The following is a 23,885-nucleotide window of genomic DNA, read 5'->3' as shown; positions in this document are numbered from 1 at the left end:
TTTTATTTGTTTGCCTCTTAACAAGGTACAGTAAACATCAAAAATGCGAAAAATTCGTTTACCATGGCCGATGTAAGGAAATCAAGATCTTCAAAACAAATAAAAATATAAAAACAGCATGTAAAATAATTTTATTTTAAGTAAAGTTATTTTAGAATTGGATTTTGAAACTCAACACAAATTAATACCAAATATATATTGCGTAATCAAAGTAAAATTTAAGATTTTCCTGAAAACAAGCTACCAATCACAAGTGTCCCTCTCCCGTCCCCCCGACGCTCTCAAACAAAAACACCTCACGCAGCAAGCAAAAAGATAAGATGGGGGAAGGTGGAAGAGGCTCCCGCGTAGATGCGTACACATTTGCGATTAAAAAATATTGTGAAAAGGTTGCCTTTTTATAAATTTTTGTGAAGGGGCCGCTTTTGCGACAGGGAATTTTGTGAATGGGGCCGCTTTTGCGACGGGGAATTTTGTGAATGGGGCCGCTTCTGCGTCGCGGAATTTTGCCGCAAAGCGGCCCCAATTTGGCGCTGGATCGACCCCTGCTGCGGTATGCAGATCCAGGCCCGGATTTATTTATCTATTTATTTTGGAGAAAAAAATGCATGTTTATAGCTTTTGAAATGTAATTCTGTTCAGTTCTGTTTATTTGTTTTTTATGAAAGTAGTAAAATCTCCTCTCCCATTTTGTTCTTCAACACTCGGCGACAGTAGTGGCCATCAAGTGTTTTGGGTCTAGTGGCCACTGGCCACTTAGAATTTTTCTGAATCTTGACCTTTACTAGACAAAGCACAATAATAATTGCCATAAAAGAAATATAAAGATGTGCAGCATTTTTTAAAAATAACGTAAATAGTACAATGATATTCACAGTAATGAAATCTCATTTTTTCTGAGCCATTCTCCTTCTGCATATAGCAAACCACTTTTCTACCGATTATTTCATGGAACACTAACAAAATGTTTTCCGGGATTTCTCCTTGAAGTGATTTGGGTTGGGGCACAAAACAATACTTGTAAGTACCAGTGCTTGCCATAGAAAGGCGACTTGAAGCCAAAAACCACAGACAAGAAAAACCGCTCCTCCTTAGTCACGCTATTATTAAAGGACTCTTGCTGCACTTCCTGTAGATTATCGCCAAACTGCCAAGTGCATCTTTCAAAAGAAGCCAACTGCACTTTTGTCGGCTTCTCCTTATCAACTGAAGCGCGGTGAAAGAGTTAATGTCACTTCCCAGAGTCATTTGACGTCACATTCTCTTGAACTTAAAAATTATTCTTAAAAAAACTATTTATCGTATCCAAAAAAATTTTTCACCAATGATGTTCATACATGTTATTCTATCATAAAAAAATAAAATTTAAAAGTCGAAAACTTCCCAATTAAAACGCCAAAATTGAATCGGCTTTTATAGCCTCTAAGGTCAACCTATCGGTCAATATTTGTTTGGTTCTGTTCATAGCTTCTCGAGATATAACAGTCACAAGTAACAAGAAAAAAACGTCTGATGGTTCAACCTCCTTTTGAGCTTTAGCATCAAAAATGAATCAGCAACTGTAGCCACATATAAACCACATACAGAGTACAGACAGACATTTTCTAAAAACGATCAAAATGAGACCATTGCGCATCAAAATGTGCAAAATGTCCATCAAAATTTTAAAATTTGAAAATGTTCACAAATCCAAAACTTTTTTCTGTATTTTAGATATAAATGAAATTAAAAAACTTATTTGTGATAACAATCGTGAATATCCACATGAGTTGTCCATTCTTATACGAATTCTTGTTCGACTAAGTTGAAAAGCAGGTTGAAAAAAGGAAAAAAGGATTGTTTGCTTATTTTCCAAAGTAAAATTAAAAATCATAAAATGATAAATACATAAAAGACATACACAAAATCAAACATAATTCTTCTATATTAAAATGAATGTATAAAATTCAAGTACTGTAGTGCAAAATAAAGTGGCTTAACAAAAAATGTTCATATTTATACTTCTAAGTTTACTTATCAGAATATCTTTAGTTTCAAAAAAAAAAATCTAATTGTGTTGTGCATTTCAACTCCTTTTTCTTAGAAGATAAATTATAAAATCATCTTGAAATTTTCAAAAAAATCTGTCGGAACAAAGGCAAACCACAGCATATAAAAATATATTTAAATACCTTGACTTGCTCAGTTGTGACCGATTCATGCACAGTTTGCAGTGGTGTTCTCACACTGGCAGACATTGTGATCTTTCACAAGGGCTAAATAACAGAACAATTTCATTATACAAAAGTGTCAATACTAATACAAAAGTATTAATATGTGTATACATAAGCATAATACAGGATGCAACGAATATCAAATAGATATGATACCGAGTACTTGACAGACATCTTAACAGAAATTCAAGCCAGCTCACTGAGCTTCAAAAATATCAAAGGGGACTGAAGGGTGGAACATACCATCAAGGGTAAGTTCAAAAATTCTTACCGCACGAAACTGAAGTTTGAGACACCGCTGGACGTCATTTTCATATGATTTTTTAACATTCTTCAGTTTCATAGTCTATCTTTTGCAAAAGCTTAAGTAGGCAAAGCAGGGCAATTCATTGTGACGGGTGTGACATTCAGACACTTTTTTTACTGGTTAAACCATCATTTGTAGCACTAAATCAGTTAACAAATACTAACAAAGTATTTTAATCATGTTTAACTATGCATTTGTTTGAATAATTGAGTTGAAGCAAAACTGTAGGACTTTTCAATTTTTATAAAGAAATTTTTAAAATCTTGTGATTGGTGTGACGTTTGCCAGACATGAGTTTTCACTGCACACATGTCTAGAAATTCCTGTAAACATTTTAATGACTATAGCATTTTTTTCCATTAAAAGACATTCAAATGAAACTTAATACATGATATTTATGATAAATTTAATTTCTTTTACTAAACAGGAATTTTTTTGTGTTGTGACAAAATTTGTGACAGGTGTGATACTGTGCGAATCCGCTACTTGGTTGAGCAATTTCTAAAAGAATAGTGATCAGTACAGGCGACAAACTTGACAATAGTGAATATAAATTACATTTCATAAGAAAAAAAAAGCTAGTACAGAGCGTACTTTTAGTTTAGCACTTCTTTAATGGTTGCTAACAAAAGTAGGTCAAGTGCAGCTTTTTTTTTTGGTAATTACAATTTATTTTAAATATCACCTTTTACAGAGAAAAATCAACTGGGTCATACATTAGTTTGCATATCTTTACTGGTTTTTTCTTTTTAAAATTAATATGTAAAACAGTAACATAATAATACTAATAATGTAGTGCTTTGTAGTACTACATTGTCTTAGGTGGTTAGTGAAAAGAGAAATAAATGCTACATCAGGTCTTAATATAATCTGACTGGGAGTAAGAAATAGCACTTGAGTTGCAATGATAGTTATATTTTAATTGACAATGTAAACTTTGCAATCTGTTTAGCTTAAAGATTATCAGAGCTGCTTTCCCAAAAGTTGTCACTTCTCTGAACTTCATTTCTTCATTAATTCTAACTTGCAGACAATATTCACTCAGACTACAGTGTTTGCTTTAATATACAGATCAATTTTTGTCGTTTTTACTGCACAATTAAATAAATGAAAAGACTTAGTTCAATTTGACAATGTTGACTGCATTTACCCCCCACAAATACAATTGCTGTTACGTTCTATACAAAATGGTTAATAAAAAACAATCTCATGTCAGTTGAAAATCCCCTGTCCTGGTAAAAAGCACCTAGTTTGAATGTTATACATCATTTTTGATTGAGCTATACAGCAATCAGAACATTTTTTCACTTTTCATGGTTAAGACAATTCAGTTTTCAGATCAGTAATGCTAGCATTTTAAAATGTCCCATGGAGCATATTTCTCATGATGCAGTAACTTCCATAAGGGAGCAAATTGTATTATCTTTTAACCATACACAACTTGTTAATGTGATAATTGGTTAATGAGACTTTATATTACATCCTGAGAACCTGTGCCATAATTTTGGGGAAGGTTACTAGTTGTATAATTCCAGTGTCTTCAATATTACCTTTTATCTCATGAAAAACAATTTGACTGAGGCATTTCCACAAAACAGAGTACAGTCGGACCTCCATATATCGAAGTAGCAAATTGCCGGAAAAAAATTCGATATATAGAAATTTCGATATATGGAAACGATCTTATTTTATCTTAAAAATCTCCTAAAACATTAAAATTAAAGCTAACTTTTGTGATGAAACCTAATTTATAATTTATACGAGCATCGGATTAAATGAAAATAATTAAAAATATAACAGAAATTGCATTTTTACGCCTTCATGCATCTTCATTCTGCGGCAATTCAACTTGATCCGCAACAGGGGAGTTTCGTTTTGACTATGTAATCGAGAGAAAAGTAAAAAATTTACTTAACTTGAATGATTTTTACTGCAGCTAAAACGACCAGGAACGATAATCAACAGACAAAAGACTTGAAACTGATTTTACAATGTTACTGGTTACAACTAAGATAGTATTTTAAATAAACTTGAGGGAATTTAAGAACTCTAGAACGAAACAACGACCTATCTACACACCCCTCAACATCAGATTCCTTATGAGTTTCGTAGCAACCTTTAGTGAACATAATTTTCTCCCCTAACCTTTATTTTTAATGAGACAAACAGCCTAAAGAAGAAAAAAAATCTACGAATGTCTCGAAAAAAATTCGATATATAGAGATTTTTTCGATATATAGAAACAATTTTTCTATGTAATGAACATAGAAATTTGCTGGGATTTCGATATATAGAAAATTTCGATATGTGGAAGTTCGATATATGGAGGTCCGACTGTAGTTATGGAAAGGTGCAACTGATTATTTACTTCCTTTAAAGCTATATTACTCCTTTGAAATGTTTTAAGAATTAAATAAAAGTAACTCACTTAGTAACCAAAAAATTATTGAAATAAAGATAATTCAAATCTGTCACGTTGTAAGATTTCCAGATATTTTTTTTAAACTACAATGCTAATTTGTTAAGAAATAAAATGGTTTAATCTTCTATTTCATTTAGAAAGTTTTTAAAAGCTATTTCAAATGCTGTCCCAATGATTTTGACAAATCCGCCACAAACGTTTGTCACACCGTCACACCAAATTTTCCCAGAGAATAAATATTTGATCAAATTTAAACATTGTACTTCTATTCAGACCTGCAAACATTAGAACTTTGGAAGAATGCATTTGCTATAATAACTTAAGCATCTTATTTGTGACGGGTGTGATAGCGAAACCTTATAACTTTATTTATACTAAAAATCCTGTTGAATATTTTGTTATGAAAAATTAAGTTTTCCAATGGATAGACAAATGTTACAAATAGTAACACACACACATAAAAAATTCTCCTGCTTTAAATAGTAATCCTGGACGAATGAAAATACAGTAAAACCCCTCTAATAAATTTTTTTGTCCACAATAGAGGGGAGTCCGCAGGACAGGGATTTAATAATGTTATTTGCATTAGAATCAGGAAATTAAAAATTGTCTGCATAAGAAGGGTGTCCGTTAGGAGGAGTTTTACTGTATTATGTTTGTTCTAAATACAAGTTTGTTATATTACGTTAACTTTAGGCTCAATAAAATAATAAAAAGGTTACTTTTATAAAAAATTTCTTTATAATATCATAAAGCTCATGTTATTAGTTTCAACTTGATGTATTACTCGTAGCAATAAAACAATTTTTAAATTTTAACCCTCATGTCCACTTTCTTTGTGGAATCATCCAGCAGTTTCTGATAGTTTTATCAAAAAACGTAACTTTGTTTTAAAAATTCATATAATTCAATGATGTAATGATCACAAAAACTGATCCGGGCGGCCGAGGGTCAAGGGGGTTGGTTGTCAGTTTGGTCGCCGGGCCAAATTTAGGGGCCTCCATCCCTTAAACTTGCCAATTTTTACTACTCAGATTCTGAACAGAGCCCAGGGTTGTTCTATTTTGCAGGGGTACCCACCTGGGGGGGGGGGGGTTCATGGCGCTGACTGTGCCATTAAAATGTTTAGGGGGGTTTTGAGGGGTATTTATACGAACTGCTTTCTTATTTTCATCAATAGCTTAACCCTTTCTTGACTTCCTAATCATCGTGTAGAGAAAATGGCATTTTTTTTTTGAGAACTAAAGGGTCTAAATGGCAGCCGTCTAGAAGCTTAGACAGCTACCATTTAGACCCTTTTGAGGAAAAATGAAATGCAAATACATTAACTGATCCAGAAACAGAGCAGAAACTTAAAAATTGCCTCTTGGAACACATTTTTACAAGGGCTTGAAACATTCATAATGTTTTTTTTTTATATAAAAGGGAGCATTAGTCGCTAGTTTTCGAAATGCAACTGATATGGCGCTGGTTATTTTAAGGAGTTTTTTTTTAATACTACATTATATGTATTCAAAATCTCTGCATCCTTTAAATTAACTGTATTTAGTATAAATATCTTTATTTTAAACTATAAATACATAAATTATTTTCAAATAAAAAAAAGAACCAACTTCAAAAAGCAAAGAGGAACTAAAAAGTAAAAAATAATTGGTCATACTTACAATTTTCTACCCAAACGTATAAATCAAATTTATTTTACACTTCCAGTACAAAAATCAAATAAACTAAACACCCAAAAAATAAACACTGATTTTAATTACTATATGATGGATTATTTTATTACATAACTAATTATAAACAATCTCTTAATTTTTAATAACCATTTGAAGTTGGGGCCTTCTATAAAATACTGCCTAACGTAACCGAGTAGGTTTAGTTTTAAAGACTTTCGCGTTTTGTTAAATTAGTGATTAACTCACGATTTGGTGGGTTGTTAGTTACATTAGGTAGTAGTTTATAAGAGGCTCTGACTTCAAATGATTATTAAAAATTAAGAGACCTTGTATAATTAGTTAGGCATTAAAATTTTTTTTTTTTTGTATAGTAATTTAAATCAGTGTTTATTTTTGGGGTGTTCAGTTTAGTTGATTTTTGTACTGGAAGTGAAAAATAAATTTGATTTATATGTTTGGGTAGAAAATAATAAGTAAGTATGACCAATTATTTTTTACTTTTTAGTTCCTCTTTGTTTTTTGAAGTTGGTTCTTTTTTTATTTGAAAATAATTTATTTTTTGCTTTTTAGTGGTGTAAATATAAAATAAGTATGTAAGGTAAAGTAGGTGGTACAACTAAGCTGAGCAAAATAGAGCACACTGTCTCGGAGACTTCCGAAGAGTGTGAAGAAAGGCTTTTTCAAATGTGCAATTATTTACAAAAAAATAGTCATCATCAAATTAACTTTATCAAAGTATGCTTGCCGAAACAAATTCACGAGTCACTAAAAAAACAACAGAAATTGCTTTTGCTCATAGAATTTGAAAAGTTTTCTTGAGTTTTCAAAGATTCTATCTTCAGACACTGACCTGATGACCATGGGATCACATAGGAAGTATATACTTTTTCAAACGAGAAAAAGAAGAATTTTCCAAATTGGTCTATGCGTGCTTGAGTTTACGGGGGACACACATAAAACAATTCTGAAAAAATGAGAATGTCTTTTTTTGAAGTCTGCTAAAAAACGAAAAAATCTTAATGCACATTACATTTTATATGATTGGTACTAAAAACTCATCTTTATTTCTCCAGGGTTCATACTCGATTTGGATGAAAATATTCCACGACTTTTCCAAGACTTTTTCATGACTTCAATGAAAATTTTCATGATCTCGTTAAACGAAGAGAATAGCACTATTTAATCTCAAACTTGGTAATATTTGGAAATGAGCATTAGCAAAACGTCTACATGAATGCCACAGCCTCATTGAAGCACTTACTTGTAATGGAAAAAATATAAGTGCAGACTTAAAAAAATAAACTATTCTTATTTGTCTTCATTATATAAATTTAAGTAAAGTAAAAATGCAGTGAAACGAATATGATGATGCTTAAATGTCTGATATATTTTTTTAAAAAACAGGCAGAATGATATTGAATGGGACAAAGGTTGAATGAGTCATCACTAAGTTTCAATAAATTTGCTTCAAAAGTTACCTTTTAGTGTCAACAGTGCCTTTAATCATCCACGTAACTTGACAGTATTTTGGTTCTTTGAAGTAGAGCCACATAGTTTAGTTCTTTGTTTCCAAACCAGATCTTTTTTGAAAAAACCATTCAGAAATGAATCAATCTTCTGATTCAAAAGTATATTTGTTTTGTTTACAAATTTGCATATTTTCAAATGCATAGAAATTAATAGGTTCAGAAATTCCAGAACACGTTTAATTCCCGACATTGATCATAGCAGTGGGTCGCATGGATTAGTTTTGCGTGCCGTATGTTGGGCATTACTGTTTTAGGGCATTAGAATTTCTCTTTTTCTGCATTCTATCGCCTGACTTAAGATCTTTATTTTCTAAAACATTCAACAAATTAAGATAAACTCTGATAAATTTAATAATAAAGTCCTTACGAGTGATGAAATCGAACTCGCACGCAATTGAATTGCTTTTTTTGAGTGGGCGTGAGAAAATTAAGAACGTGAAATTTTGCTAGTACAGGATATGAAACATAACAAGTGTTGAAAATAACATAAAATTCAAAATAAGTGACGTCCAGGCAGTAAAATCACATCGTAAAAAATGGCAAGCGGCAGCAACAGAAGTGGATGTAATGAAACTTCAAAATTCAGATTTGCCTTTTGGATCGTTCAATTTTCCACTTTTAATAGCTTTTATGTGCTATACTGTTACATCACTCAAGATTTCTAACGCTCCTTTAGCTACTGTTCCTTTCTCTTTGTCCAGGAACTTTTTCCATGACTTGAAATAAATTTCCATGACTTTCAATGAAAATTTCAATTTTCCATGACTTTTCCAGGTTTGAAATTCTGTTATTTTTTTTCCATGACTTTCCAGGATTTCCATGACCCGTACGAACCCTGTTTCTCTCTAGGGTTTATTTGTGTGCTAATTTAATTAGAACCATTTAAAGTCAATGGTTTTCCCAACTATATTATATTTTACAATAATACCTGTCACGTAACTCGTGAAAAAACTCACATTTCTCTTTACTTGGCCTCGTTATAGATCAACACCACACTAAACAAAGTATCTACTGTGATGTTGTATATATGAAGATCAAAATACTACTAGAGCAATGATACTAAATGAATTTCCTGTTTGCTTCTGAGAAGTCTTTATTCAAAATTTGCGATATGACTACTAATGTGTGTGTGTGTGATTAATACGGGGGAAATATTTAGGGGGGTACTCCCCCAAAGCAAGAGCCTCCCTAAAAAATTAAAAATACCCCTCAAAACACCCCCCTTCCTTAAGGGGACACCTCTGATTAATATTAATGTTTCGTGGTACTTTCTAACACTGAGTAAAGAAAGTACCTTTGTTTTATGGCACTTTCTTTAACAATGGATTTTATATTCAGTCGTTTAATATTGAAATTTAATGAAGTTTATTGTTTTTTTGCCCATAACTTTTTTCTAAAGAACAAAGGTGGTGAAGCAAAGGTTTGGGACCTAGGTTAGATCACTCCTATCCATTAAACCAAAAAACCATAAAAATCGTTTCACTAAGTGAGACGCTATGAGTTTACAAACAACAAAGTGCGAGTGTTAAATTTGAAGACTTCCCTCAATTATTCCAGGATCCCTCATACCTGGACTTGAAGACCAGGAGAAGTACAGTCAACTCTTGATAACTCGAAGTCCCAAGGGACCGGCTAAAACGCTTGAGTTATTGGCAGTTCTAGCTATGGGAAGTTTTTACAACAGTCTCAATAGTTCTGGATCCAATGCAAACTTCGAAATAAAGGAATATTCGAGCTGAAAGCTTCAAGTTATCAAGATCTGATTACAGTTTTAAACAGAAAAAGAATTGTCCTGATCGGTCCAGTCGTTTTCTAGTAATCGGGGAGCATAGTACATAAAAAAATTCCAACGAAGTCTTAATTAATATTGCTATAACTGTAAACTAAACTGACAACATCATGAAATATTGAATCTAGAACACTTGTCAAGCTTCAGAAATCGGACACCAGTTACGATATATTTATTAAGGAATATAAATTTAACCATCAAAGGGAGCGGAGGAGGGAAGGGATTTTTTGTCTTCAATTCCCCTTGAATTGAACACTAAATATGTTTCAAAACTGACACATTTAAAAAATAATAATAATAATAACTAAATGAAGCTATTTATTAGCAAAAAAATTTTTTATATTAAATAAATTGATTCAACTATTTTTGTAGCAAATTTCATTTAATTTACTGATATGCTACATGAGTTATAAAAACACTAGTAAGACAATTAAAATTAACAGGCGCCGAAAATCAAACATTCCGATTCGTGAGAACAGGCCGAGGACTGCTGATGGCCTTTAAAAAAAGTGAGAAAGGTGACAAATTTGAAAACAAAGGTGACTAAAAGGTGACAAAAAAGTAACTAAAAGGTGACCAAAAGCAATTTATTAAGAACTCAAAAAACAGAAAAGGATTATCCCTTTTTACTGACTTTTCCCAAAATAGCCTATATATTTCTTGTAAAGATTTCTCTACAATTTTGGAAATGAATATTATAGGGCTAGAAGTAGTTAAATAAAAATTTTAAGACATTTTCAAAAAACTTTCAGTGTAAACTCTATGTAACCTTCTTTATATATATATATATATATATATATATATATATATATATATATATATATATATATATATATATATATATATATATATATATATATAGATATATACATACAGGGGTCTGGCCAGAGGATATTTGGGTCCGTTAACGGACCCTTCACAAAAATCCGATCAACCAAAACGGACCTTTCACAAAATCCCGATCAACCAAAACGGACCTTTCACAAAATCCCGATCAAACAAAATGGACCTTTCACAAAATCCCGATCAAACAAAACGGCCCCTTCACAAAATTCTGATAAACAAGATCGGATCTTTCACAAATTGTTAATTGAAAGAGCAAATCTGAAAGCAAAACAATGCATATTTCTGTGCATAAACCGATAATTTTTGGAACCTTTTTTGAAGTCAAATTAGAGGGATCAGCTTATACAAAATCGGCACTCTTGCAATGCTCCTGCAAGCGATAAATAATTGCTACTGCCAAATAAATATAATGGTTGTTTGTTTGTTTTATCACAGCTAATTAGCAGCGGGGTTGTTGTAAACTTTTCTGAAAAGGCATTGGTAAGCACTTTTCTCCCCCCCCCCCCCCGCTCATGATTTAATAAACAATAATAATATATATCTGCGAAATGAACTTAGAACTGCAAAAGGATAGTAAGGGTGGGGAAAAAATATGATCGCTTCAGATAGGGTTACCAACTTCAAAATTATCACCACTTAGCATCTGGCGTTGAACCTTTATAATGACTTGATTAAAAAATATTCTCATTTTGCTAGCTTGTCGATATTTGCGTTTTTACAGTGCGATATTTGCGTTTTTACAGTGCGGTGCGATGTTTAATTGTTCTTTTGGGAGAAAATTATATGGGTTTTGATTTTTCGATGCTAACAAGGATGATTAACTTTAAATAAACTCTTTTAATTACCGTTTTTTTTCTTTAGATGTCTACATTTTGAAAAATGCAATCCTTTATATCTGATATGAGAGTCATATTTTGTTCTTTTTTCGAGCCAACTTCGCTTTATTAGGATGCAAATAAATGAAAAGTCTCTTTATTTCTGTTAGAACTCTCATTTCAAGTTTTTAAAGCAAAATTCCATTTTCTGTTATGAGTCAAAAATTAAAATGCTGAATAGATGGTTTATTTTATTATTATTATTATTATTATTTTGGGTCAACTGTGTCCAGATATTAATGATATGTTATCATAGGACTCTAAAATGCAATTTTAAAATAATTTTATCAAAAATATTTCTTTTACAAGCCGTTTTTATACTTTTGATGCCTTCACTTTGAGAATTGCGATCTTTTTGCATCCGCTATGGGAATCCGATTTTTCGAATCTTTGATGATTATTACGCGTTGTTAAGAGGTAAACAATTAAAATAACTTTTTATTTTTGTTAAAATAGCGGAATTTATACGTTTTAAACGAAATTCTGTGCTTTTTAAGAGTGTCTTGGGTCACAAAGTTAAATGCTGAACCCTATTCTGAATTTTATTTATTTATTTATTTTTTTTTTTTGTTACAATTATTTTAAATGCTGGACAGAAATATTTGTAGTATAATTTAACAAAATGTAGAATGGTAGATAAATATTGATACTTGAAAGAGCGATGCCCCCTCCCGCCAAATATCAGAAAAACACTCCAGAATGATATTCTCGACATAGAAGAGGAAAACACTCAACTTTAAGTTTAATTGATGCAGTTTGTGCCATCTCTAAATAATAAAATTTCGTTTTAATAAAAAAATTCTTTTTTTTTTTTTTGCAAAATTAATTATTTTTCACAAAATTTATTCATTTTTCACAAAATTATTTAATTTTTCACAAAAAACGGACCCTGTGAAACATCCTGAACAGACCCCTGACATATATATATATATATATATATATATATATATATATATATATATATATAAATAATCAACATAATAAAGCTTGAAATTGTGAAGTAAAGAGCAAGATGATGCATTTCTTGAACATATAATTTATATTATTCCATCACATTTTTAGTTGTTTATTGTTTTTTTCTCTTTTTTTTAACTTATTGAAAAATTATCAGCATTCTTTCTTTTTTCTTAGTAAATACAAAGCATAAATATTAAATCGAAAGTCTTGACAGTAGAGAATAACTGAGAAAACCAATTTGAAAAATCAGACTTAAACAAAATGATAATTGTACTTACAATGCAAAAATAAAATGAAGTTGAAGTATGAAACTGAAAATATCATATCATATGCCTGAAAATGTTCATGATTTTTTCTTTCTTGTTTTATTTATTTTTTATTTTTTTAGCAAGCTCTGAAAATATTCCATGACATGTCCATGGGAGGTAAAAAATGTAGTGTTAAATCAAGTTATTAATAATTACAAATACAAAAGTGACGACCAGCAACAGGCTCTGGACCCAGCTAGACTGGTCCTAGTCAATTTACAATCCCCAACTTACAATAGGAATAAAAAATAATGCCGAACAAGCAGGAATGCTGTCATGGTCTCTTCTGATTTGATAAAAATAGGGGGTGATAAAGATAACGATGGGAGGGTACTTTTGTTTTTTTCAATCGGGACTCATTTGTTAGATGCGTTGGTTGGCTGTTTTTTTTTTTTATTTCTTTTCTTTTTTTTTTTAAACATAAATTTATTTCTTATTGAATCTAGGAAAATAATATCACATTTATCAAAAATACTGTCGTAGTGCATTTTGTTTCAAATAGGTTTACAACAGTTTTTTGTTCCAATTCAATAAATAAATAAACACTAACCTCCACTTATAAAATCTCTGGATTATAAAATCAGCAGCTTTTTAAAATGAATGTGGAAGAACCAAATCATTACATTACCAAACCATGTTAAAACCGTACTTTAATAAAATCAATCTCACTGTTACATAAAATAAAGCTTTTAGCTAGCATCTGCTTCTAAAAGCTTTATTTTTACTGGAACTAGCCATATAAAGCATTGAAACCTAATAAAAAAAATTTCGGAGATTCTCTGAGACACACCAAAAAAGGAAATATTAAGAAATGTTTACACAGACCAAGTTCACTTCGCACTTGCGCAGCAAAAATAAAACCCAAACTAACCATTTCTGTGCAAACACAAAGTGAAACTATAAACACAAAAAAAAAAATTTCACTATTCCGCGCTCAAAGAAGACGGCTCAAAGAAGACATTGAGGCACGCCTCCTTAACCCATCACCCCTTTTTCAAATCGAACCGCTTGTGGCTGCTTAGTCGCGACTTTCGAAGTCAGTAAAAGTAAAACAAGCAAGTAACACGCATGGGCGGATTTATGGGAGGGCGAAGGGGGGCAATGCCTCCCAGTCTTGGGAGGACTTTATACATAGTGTATCAATAAACCTTTCAAAATCTCAAAAGAAAAAAATCATGATTTTTTTTCTTTTTTGAATAGTTCAGAAGAGAAAATGAAGAGAATAGAGACTCCATTTCTGGGGGGGGGGGAGAAATCCGTACAATATATTACAAATAGTAAAGCAATCACTGGGATGCTGAAATGTGTCGAAAATGACTACTTTGAATTGAAAGCAATTAAAGCAAGTATTTAAGTGGAAATAATGACTGAACCAGCTATGTATTCAGCTGCAATACTTAAAATAATCAAGGTTTATTTCAACAAATTAGAAACTGAAACAAAGATTTTAAAAAAGCGGATTTGCCTATAAACTGAACAAGCTATATAGCTTAGGACACCCGCTTTGTTGAAGGCCCCCAACTCCAGAAAATTTCATGATTTGTTCCTAACCAAAAAGGGGGGGGGGGAGACTTGAAAAAATAAATTTCATTTTAAAGTGCTTGAAAACCTTGAAAATTTTGGAAAAGTACAGATACAAACCATAAATTTAAACATTTATAACAAATGGGAGGGGATAGACGGTACAGGAATAAATGCCGAAATATGTTAAATTCAGTTCCTTGCCTCATCCTGCATGAAAAATTTAAAATCCTCGTTTCTCATGTTTTTATAACATAGTACTTGAGATAAATTATTGCGATTCACATGTTTCACATCTTGCTGTTTATTTAATCCCAAATGCAGTGCAGTATTATGGAAATTCTTTTGTATTGCTTGCTTCTATATTACTTTTACAGCATATTGTTCATCTGCTCAGCACAGGGGGGGGGGGGGATGGAGGAATACCATCTCTATTCCTTTTCGTTTTCTGCACTGCTTGTAATTAAAAAATTTTAATTGTTCTCGGGTCCTTGAGACGGATTAGATGAGTCTTTGAAATTCCTAAGCAAACGGTGCTTCAATTTAATTTCTTATCAAGTGTATAAATTATGAATTGTCCAAATGGGCATCATGGTACTCTCCTGTTATCTATTTCCTAAATCTGTACACCACTTTTTTTAAAAGCATTTTTTACTATTGATCATTTTATATTTAATTCATTGTTGTAGTTGTGGGTGGGTTAAAGGCTTGACCAACAAAAAATAACTAAATTGAACCGACAGCCCGATGTAAGCAAGTAACAAAACATAATCTCATCTTCTCCCTCGCTTTTTCTCTCTGAGGACTGCTGCCACTGATTTGTCCACCCGAAAACAATTTTTATTGTGTATTATAGTAATTTGCAAAAGAGTATTTTGCTAATTTTTTCAGAGATCTTTGTTTTTCGAATTACAGAAGGCTTCAAAATGCAGAACTTTATTTTACAAAAATTCCTATGCGGGAGAAACCCTCAGACCCCCTAAAATTGGGTATATGCTACTTAGTATATCTAATTGGGTATATTCCCTACTTAAAAGGGACACCACTTCCCATCATGTACCATATGTATAAAACATGGGGGGGGGCAGCATTTTGGCCTTTTTTCCCACCAACAGAAACGTTGTCCGGGTCTACATAAGATACTAAAAAGCTGAAACAGCTTAGGGCCATATTAAGTCCAGCCTTGATTACAACTAATATTGCTAAAAAAAAAAAAAAAAATCCTGCCCCCCCCCCCCAGGAACTTAGTCCTAAATCCGCCTATGGTAACACGCCTGGCTAGAGATGAGCGTGAGATTCCGAGACTTCAGATGACGTCATTTGATAAACACGGAAGACAACTTGCATTCGATGACCGCTCACTCAACGAAGTGTGTAGAAACAAATTGCACAGCTGAACTTTAGTCAAACAACACTCTATGGCCAGAAACACGATAGGAAACAAAATGGCGTTTAGACGAGACTTGCGGAAAATGCGTCTGACGGTCGAAGGGGGATAGAAAGACCGGTTCTGCTCATAGGGTGCAATTGCAAGCAATAAAAAAAAAATCCTGGATTTTCCGGTAGCATAGCTATTATATATTTCTTAAACAACAACAAGGTGGGGGGGGGGGCATATTTAATGCTACTTTTTTAATTAATTTCACTATTAAAGCTATCATTCAGATACTTTTCAAGGATTTAATTATTTTTAAAAAAAAATCCTAAGACATTTCAAGCAAGGTGAGAAAGATGACAAAAGTTGCAAAAGGTGACTAAAAGTAACCAAATTTTTAAAAAGTGACTAAAGGTGAGAAAGGTGACTGACTCCTCGGCCTGTGAGAATTAAATATTGTTTAAGACAAGATTCCTCCGTCAATAAAAGCTGACGAAAGCTGGTCTACGTAGCCAACATGTATGAAATTTAAAGTTTCTAAGATTTCCCAGGCACCCCTCATCAGATCCAGACAAAATTAACATGGGACTATCTGGAAAGTATACCCTTCCAAACAAAAAAAAAGAAATTTTCAAATCGGTCCAGTATTCTTGGAGTACCTACAAAAACATACATAAAAAGCCGCAAGACGAAATCATAACCTCCTTTTTTGAAGTCCGTTAATAGTACTAAATAGGTAACTATGCAGATTTTTTCTCAGTGTCAAAATGACCCCCAGCCATAATTCTAGGCATACAAAGATCAACGTTTAGTTTTTAAACAGAATTTTAGTGTGAAACAGAAGAGAAAAACTTTAATTTTCATTATAGGAATTTATAAAAGTTATGATGCCAAACAAACTAATGTTAACAGTAAGTTACCGGTAACATTAATAATAAAATAAATTAATGTTAGGGGCCTTAGGGCTAAGGCAGAACCACAGGCAATATACCAAACAGCCTGGTTATCACATCCAGAGACTGCAGTTTCGTTCTTATTAGAGCTCATCAGTCTGGAGTAGCGAATAACCGAGCTGGAGGCAGATGTCATCTCACGCGTTCTCAAAGCTGAGAGCGCCAACAAACTGGTAGACAATGGAAACTTCACTCACCAGCGAGTGACCACTGCATAGCTACTACAGTGCACTGCAACTTCTCTCGCTCCTTCCGACAACTTTTTACAACAAATGACTCAACTTAGTAAAATAAATATTTATGTATACAATCAGATGAACAATCTTCTCCCTTCTTCACTCACACACAGAGAGACCAGGAAGAAAAACCAGAACCAATACATAAACATTAAATATCACAAGCTTACCTGATCACTGAACAGCAAAGAAGTAGGGATGCCAAGCTTAATAAGTAGCACCTGGTTGATACGTCGTTACATCACTATCATGTGAGGGAGCAAACATTCCCTTATAAAATTTCATGCTTCCTTTTCTTGAATTTGAACATTTTTATTACTTAAATAATCATCTTGCTTGCCCTAATTAATAAATAAAATATGATTAACATGAAAACCAACATGCAAAATTAAAATCCGGGTATATTATACAAGTATAATAATTAAACACTCCACTAAAATTTGAAATAAGATTTTTTAAATTGAAGTGGGAGTAGTTTTATTTATTTTATTGCTTGGACATTTTTAAAAATATTGATATGAACAAAGTATTTGCATATTACATAGCACAAAATGAATTTAAAGAGAACATTCCTTTGTTTGCTAGAATAAAGGTTCATTAAGTGTTTCATTATTTTAGAGATACAGACTGTTTTTAAAGAAAAATTAACGTTAATATCTCTTTACTCAATCTCTTAACTCCTGCTATGTTGGCATTATTCTTCTGCTTTGTCTGTCATTTATTAAAATGGCATGCTAATAAGTACTCTCATTCATTTTTAAAAATGTATAAGTTTCAAAGAGAAAAAAAAATCGGTAAAGAGCAATTTTCCGACGAAAGGATTTTGGTGCAGCAGCTTCGATGCAAAATAGATTTTTAAAAAACGTTTTGTTTGGTACAACTAGGGGCAGCAGATAATCTAAAAGATGTTTGAGTGTTCAGCAAACCCAAAGAATAAAGCTATTCTTAATCTTTTATTTCAGTTTCTTTGAGACTAAATTCCTACTTCTTCTGATCCTTGATAATAAAATAGCAGGTGAAAATTATCCTAAGTAATTCCATTTATGTTGGATATCTTCTTCAAAGGGTATCACATTGCTGTTAGCGATGCAAAAAGAATGACAGACAGTACCTATTCCTAAATAGCATTAAAAAATTTGTAATGCCAAAAAAAAAAAGAGACTGATTTTTTTTTTTTTTTTTTTTTTTTTTTTTAATGGCAGAATATGACATTGTAATATAATTCAAACACTTAAAATTTGGGTCTTAACTACTTCCCAACCATATAATCATGTCTCTTTCGCCTTTCATTTTCCTTTTACCATGCGCGAATTTCAAGCATAAATTCAATCTTACTTTCTCCTCACTTTTTTGAACTGAACGTCAATGATCTGCATCCTGAGATTATGGGTGGCCCATGTATCAGAATCCAATCCAGTCTATAACCATGTGGAATGAAAAACTGCTAAATCAAAAATAGCAAACTTTTTTTTTTTTTTTTAATTTTCATACCCTAAATATTCCTGTGTTTGTAGAACCGCTCATTTTCACCAGTTCTTCTATTTGTAAACAATACGATAGATGTTTGTAACCAACGTTATTGTTCAAAACTTTTTAAATGCACACATTCAGTGTTATATTCTTAAAACTTGTTTGCTTTCTTATTGAAAATGTAATTTAGCAAATTTCTTAAGACTGCTCCTCAATATCAGAATTTTATGAGCAATACTGCACCCTTAAATTGAAGTACTTATTTCCCACACTGTGTTAACAGCCACTTAAGCTGAGATTTTTTATGATTTATGAAAATTATAATGCCATCTTAAAGCACTGTGATAAAACCCGGTTGAGGAGGATATACATAATTCAATGTTCAATGTAAAATTGAAAAATGAGCATTATGTCCCCCAAAGAATGCCTTATTGGGGAGAGGAGATTTGTGGCATTTTAAAAACCAAACCTGTGTTTTCTCAATGATGCTAAATTTATTTCAAATTAAAAAAATAATTAATAACTGTTTTTATTTCTTTAAAGATGTCATAGCTGAATATTAGAATTAGCTTTTTCTGGAGATGAAACACAGAGAGGCATTTAGAAAGATATGTGACATTAAATTTTAATATTTTGGCTTTTTTGCTAAAGAATTTTAAAACTCAGCTTAAACCCTGATACAGTAATCACATTAGAAAGAAGCACTAAATGCTAAACTGTAGGTTGCAAATGGGATCTTAAACCTGCATCTTAACTTGTTCGATCTAACACCATCTTTGTTCGATAGGATAGATCTTAAACCTGCATCTTAACTTGTTGGATTTAAAACCGTCCTTGTTAGACCATTTGGATCTTAAACCTGCATCTTAACCTGTTGCTTTTAATACTATACTTTAATATTTTGAGAATAACATATAGCATAATTAATATTGCTATTATAACGGATGCTGATTATTGAATTAATGTGCTCTGCAAACAGTAGAATATCATACTGTTGTTTTCAGGCCCAGATATGTTACTGTTGCTCTGAAACAACAATATACAAGTATGTAACACTTTTACAGAGCATTTCAGAGGAACATAAATATAACTGCAGTAAATGACAGAAAAAAGAATTCATAATCTTCAGAAGATTTGATTTTTTGGTTTTCGTAATAAAAATTTATTTAAAAAATTTTAAAATTGAGTTTGAAAATCAAACAACTCACTAGAATATCGTTTCAGCAGGAACTTTAATCCTACTACCAGTTTTTTCCTTCTGTGGTAAAATTTTGTTTTCTATCTTTTAACTCGAGTGCTGGATCAATGATTTTAAGCCTTTGAGCCGGGGCTAAATCTTGAAACTGCCACCCTTACAATTGCTTCTTCAAGTCTTATAGAGTGAACAAAACACACACACACAGAAATAGTGTGAATTTTCCACCCCTCAAAAGTTGCTGTCTGGGGTTATCGCCCCAGCTTGAGCCCCCTCCCCCCCATCCCGATCTGACTCTGCTTAACTCCTTTGTAATGTCAGTACTTCAATAAATTATAAGGATTAAGTAAATATTCAAATAACTAATATCAATATTACAGAAGAAATGAACCAGCATAAATGTGTCAAAAATATAGGATTGTACTAAAAATAATCACCAATATTTATGTTTAACATGCATACTACTACCTGCTGGATAATATCTTTTTTTTTTTAATATTTCATTCTGGTTAGTAAAAGAATTATTTAGTAAGTTTGAAGAGGGTTGGGAAATTCTTATGAATAACAAATACTTCACTTATTTACAAAAAAGGTATTAATTTCGATGTGCAAAAACTTGGAGAACTCAAATCAAAAACAGTGCAATATTAAACAAAAATTAGAAAAGGCATAACTTTAAAACCTTCCACGACTTTTTTTTTTAAGTTTTTAATTTTGACAGCATTTACAATTTAATAATGAGATCAATTTATACTATCACCATGAAAATTTTTCGCAAAGAGAAACAAACAAGAATTATAAACAATTAAATTACTTTCAACAAGCAAAATCGCAATTATTTAAAGACCCTTAACGAACGTAACACATAACATGACTTCCTTTGAGCAGTTCATAAAAAACAAAAAAAGACGAGCATGATTCTTCATAAATCATCTGATCAAGAACTCTTTATTAAAAAAATGCATAAAGAAACATTTATTTCATGCTCATTTTTCCAACAAAAATAATATGACCTCCAGTGACTTAAAAGGCCCAGTATCAACAATAATCATGCAAAACAATTAAGCAAGTAATTTTTCTGCATTTATATGCAGCATCAAATGCTGCTCTTGCAGATTACATTAAAATAAAAGATTTCAATTGAAAATTAAAGAATTATTTTCTATGAACGTAAAAATAAAATGTGATGCGATTACCTATAGAAAAACAGCTGACAGTTTAGATTATTCCACAGTGAAAACTATTATTCTTCAGGGATTTTGCGCATCAAATCTTTCCAGAAATGTCAAAAAATAGTTTAAGATAATGTAATGACAAATCCTAGCATATTTAATAGAGGAAACATCAAAAATTTCAAATGTTTTATTTTAGGCTTACGATGCAAAGGCAATAGAATTCCGCACCTACAACGAACCGGATCGTTCAGAAACACTCGACATGGATCGCTTGAAATAATTCCGACATAATAAGCGAAATTCCAGGCGTCAAATATGCATAAGATAACAAAGATTGTACTTTTCAGAGCATCATTAAAAGCAGAATATAGTCGTCTACGTACCAATATGGCGGTCCGGATAACAGAATCAGGCTATTGGCAAGGTACAAAGATCTACGTCCAGAGCTTTGGTAACACACCACCCCTCAGAACCTCAATTTGCTGGCAGTGTCCGACCGACGGAAGAGCCATCGTCGAGAAGATGACTCATCCCCCCGAATTACGTCATGAAAGTGTAGGACAGAGGGTCATGAAACTATATTAAAAAATTTCAACCAAAAGAAAGTTCAACTAAGAGACGATTCAAGTATTATTGGTAAAGGGGCATAATTGATGATCAACGGAATGTGCAAGGTTTAGTTAGCAAAAGTAATCACTAACTATACACTCATGAGACTCACTGTAGAAAATATGAAAAGGAAACTCATTCCGTTATTCCCGATGTATTCCCAAAAATCAAACGTTTTGAAAACTATCAACTTTTAAGGGACACCAATAAGTTCTATTTAAAATACTTTAACCTTTAACAGCAATTCTTTTGTTATTTTTGATTTTCTACGGAAAAAAAATCATTCTAAGTAAATGTTTATCAATATTTTGAAAACCTATAACGGTTTTGAAAACAAATTGTGATAACAACTATATTTTTTTACAAATTTCACCAAAAGAAGTACTCTAAGGTGCTTTTTTTAGATCCGTGTGATTCAAAGCAAAAGCATTAGTGATCATGGGCTCCATGAAATCTAGACGAAGGGGACACGCATGATCCATTATTGGCTCTTTTTATTATAATCTCTCTTTTCTCTTTCTAGTTATTAAATTACAATTTATCATAAAAAGACGTTAAAACTTTCTTTCTTTCTTTTTTTTAAAGTAAATAAATTATTCAAATTAAAGTAAATAAATTATTCTGTCGCCCCAAGCGATGCTTGCAGATGCTGCACCACAGACACAAGCAGACGGTGGAGTTACGGCCCATTCCCCTCCTGCTCAGAAGACTGAGTACAGTGAAACCTCTATGAACGACCACCTCTATACAGCGACCACCTCTATTAACGACCAATTTTCCATGGCACCGATTTTCCCCCCGTATATACCTAATGTTAAAATACCTCTGGGAAGGACCATCGAAACCTCTCACAACGACCGGCATATCGAAAACTTCAGCTGTAACAAATGCTAGGAATTTTTCGTTAGAAAACCAAAAAAGAGAGACAACAAATGAAAAGCAATAGAACATTTAGTTTACATACATATCAGTCTTCTCTTGTTAACAGAAGTGGAAAGAAACCAGAATAAGGGATTAAAATCTATTCTCCCTGTGGTTTCAAACACGTTCCTTTCTTGTTTTCTCTTGTTCTAAATCTCAAAAATGTCACAAAAAGGAGGGCGTAATTTTTCGGACCCTTGAGAAGTTAAAAGGTTGCACAGGTATATCACCAGTCAAGTCAGGCGTGCGTCCCCAATCATTCAGGAAGGGTGATAAGAATAGAAGTTCTCTAAAGGATGCTTCTTGGAATTTCTTGGTTACTACCGGAGAGGGGTGTTGGAACGGTCCAATCCTAGGTCATTAGAGTGAACAAAATCTACAGCTCATTCGAATAGCTAAAGTATTTTTTTCAGTGCTGCATTGGATCTGCATTTGATCAACATCGCAGTAAAAATGTCGAAAAAGCGAGTTGATCTCACGCTCGAGAAACGTATTGATGTTATACATTTAATAAAGGTGATGAAAATGTGGGGTTGACGGATGCTGTATGCAGGGCTGCGGAGTCGGAAGGAAAATGACCGACTCCGACTCCTGGATTTTGAAACGCCCGACTCCGACTCCAACTCCGACTCCGACTCCGGATTAAAAAAAAATAATTGTATTTTTTCAACTCCCTCGCTCTCTTCAGGGGAAGGGGGAAAACCTCTAAACAGAGATTGAAATATTAATTCCTTTTTATGAAAATTTCGCATTTTGTTTTTTATTGTAAACCTAAGACGCATACAACGTTAGAAATTCAATTTAAAGATCAAATTTTCCAATAGTTACGAGTTAAAAAGTGAGATGACTTAAAAATCCCCTTTAAAAAATTTGAAAAGGATTATCTGTAATTTGCCCCCCTTTAATGTTTAGCAAATAGATATTGATCAAATCGTGTGCTTTCAATTTTTTAAAGCTGTAACTTGAGAGAAAAAAAGCTTTTTTTCTAAATCCAAGTTCTTGAGAGGGAGTGGTTCGCCCCGGGTGACACCCATCTGGTAGATGACACCCAAAGTTAATTTCAGAGTTTATAAAAAATACAAATACTTTAATTCTGAAAATTTTTGCGAATATATTTTAAATTATATTTTATCAATAAAATTTCAACGAAAATAGGGCACATATACGTCAGGAGCTAATTTTACACAAAATGCGGCGGTATATAAATTTGTACGAATAGCGATTACTATACCTATATTTCTTCTTCGCTAAATTTTTAATTTAAATTTTATTGGCTGCTTTGAATTAACCTTAATATGAAGATTTTAAGATTAACTGCAATTATTGAGTGTTGTAATCAAGAAATCATTTACACTTATTTTGTTCCATACTTTTTAGTGAGAACCAAGCTTATAGAAATAGTCTTAATAAAGAAAAAAACATTAGATTATTTCATCGAATCTTTTGGATTCGTACTTTCGCGCCAGAACTTCTTTAAATTTGCCGTTTACCCTTAAACGCTTCAACCT

General features: G+C 32.3%; 1 protein-coding gene across 3 annotated transcripts in view; it reads right to left on the bottom strand.

Annotated features, from left to right (window-relative positions):
- The window catches only part of LOC129235256 (MAP/microtubule affinity-regulating kinase 3-like), a 174,350-nt gene extending 152,749 nt beyond the window's left edge, over positions 1-21,601 (bottom strand). For 2 of the 3 annotated variants that reach the window (XM_054868968.1, XM_054868969.1), the window contains exons 1-3: positions 21,231-21,601; positions 17,178-17,348; positions 2,172-2,255 (exon numbers count right to left, since the gene is read on the bottom strand). In XM_054868968.1, coding sequence (XP_054724943.1) covers positions 2,172-2,237 — 66 coding nt within the window. In that variant the 5' untranslated portion in view covers positions 2,238-2,255; positions 17,178-17,348; positions 21,231-21,601. The remainder of the gene's footprint in view (positions 1-2,171; positions 2,256-17,177; positions 17,349-21,230) is intronic. The other variant, XM_054868970.1, reaches the window with a different exon arrangement.
- Positions 21,602-23,885: the final 2,284 nt, after the last annotated feature.

Source organism: Uloborus diversus, chromosome 2, assembly GCF_026930045.1.
Source record: "Uloborus diversus isolate 005 chromosome 2, Udiv.v.3.1, whole genome shotgun sequence".
Taxonomy (NCBI): Eukaryota; Metazoa; Arthropoda; class Arachnida; order Araneae; family Uloboridae; genus Uloborus; species Uloborus diversus.
Note: the sequence above shows the minus strand (reverse complement) of the source record. Positions and strands in the feature narration are given on the sequence as shown.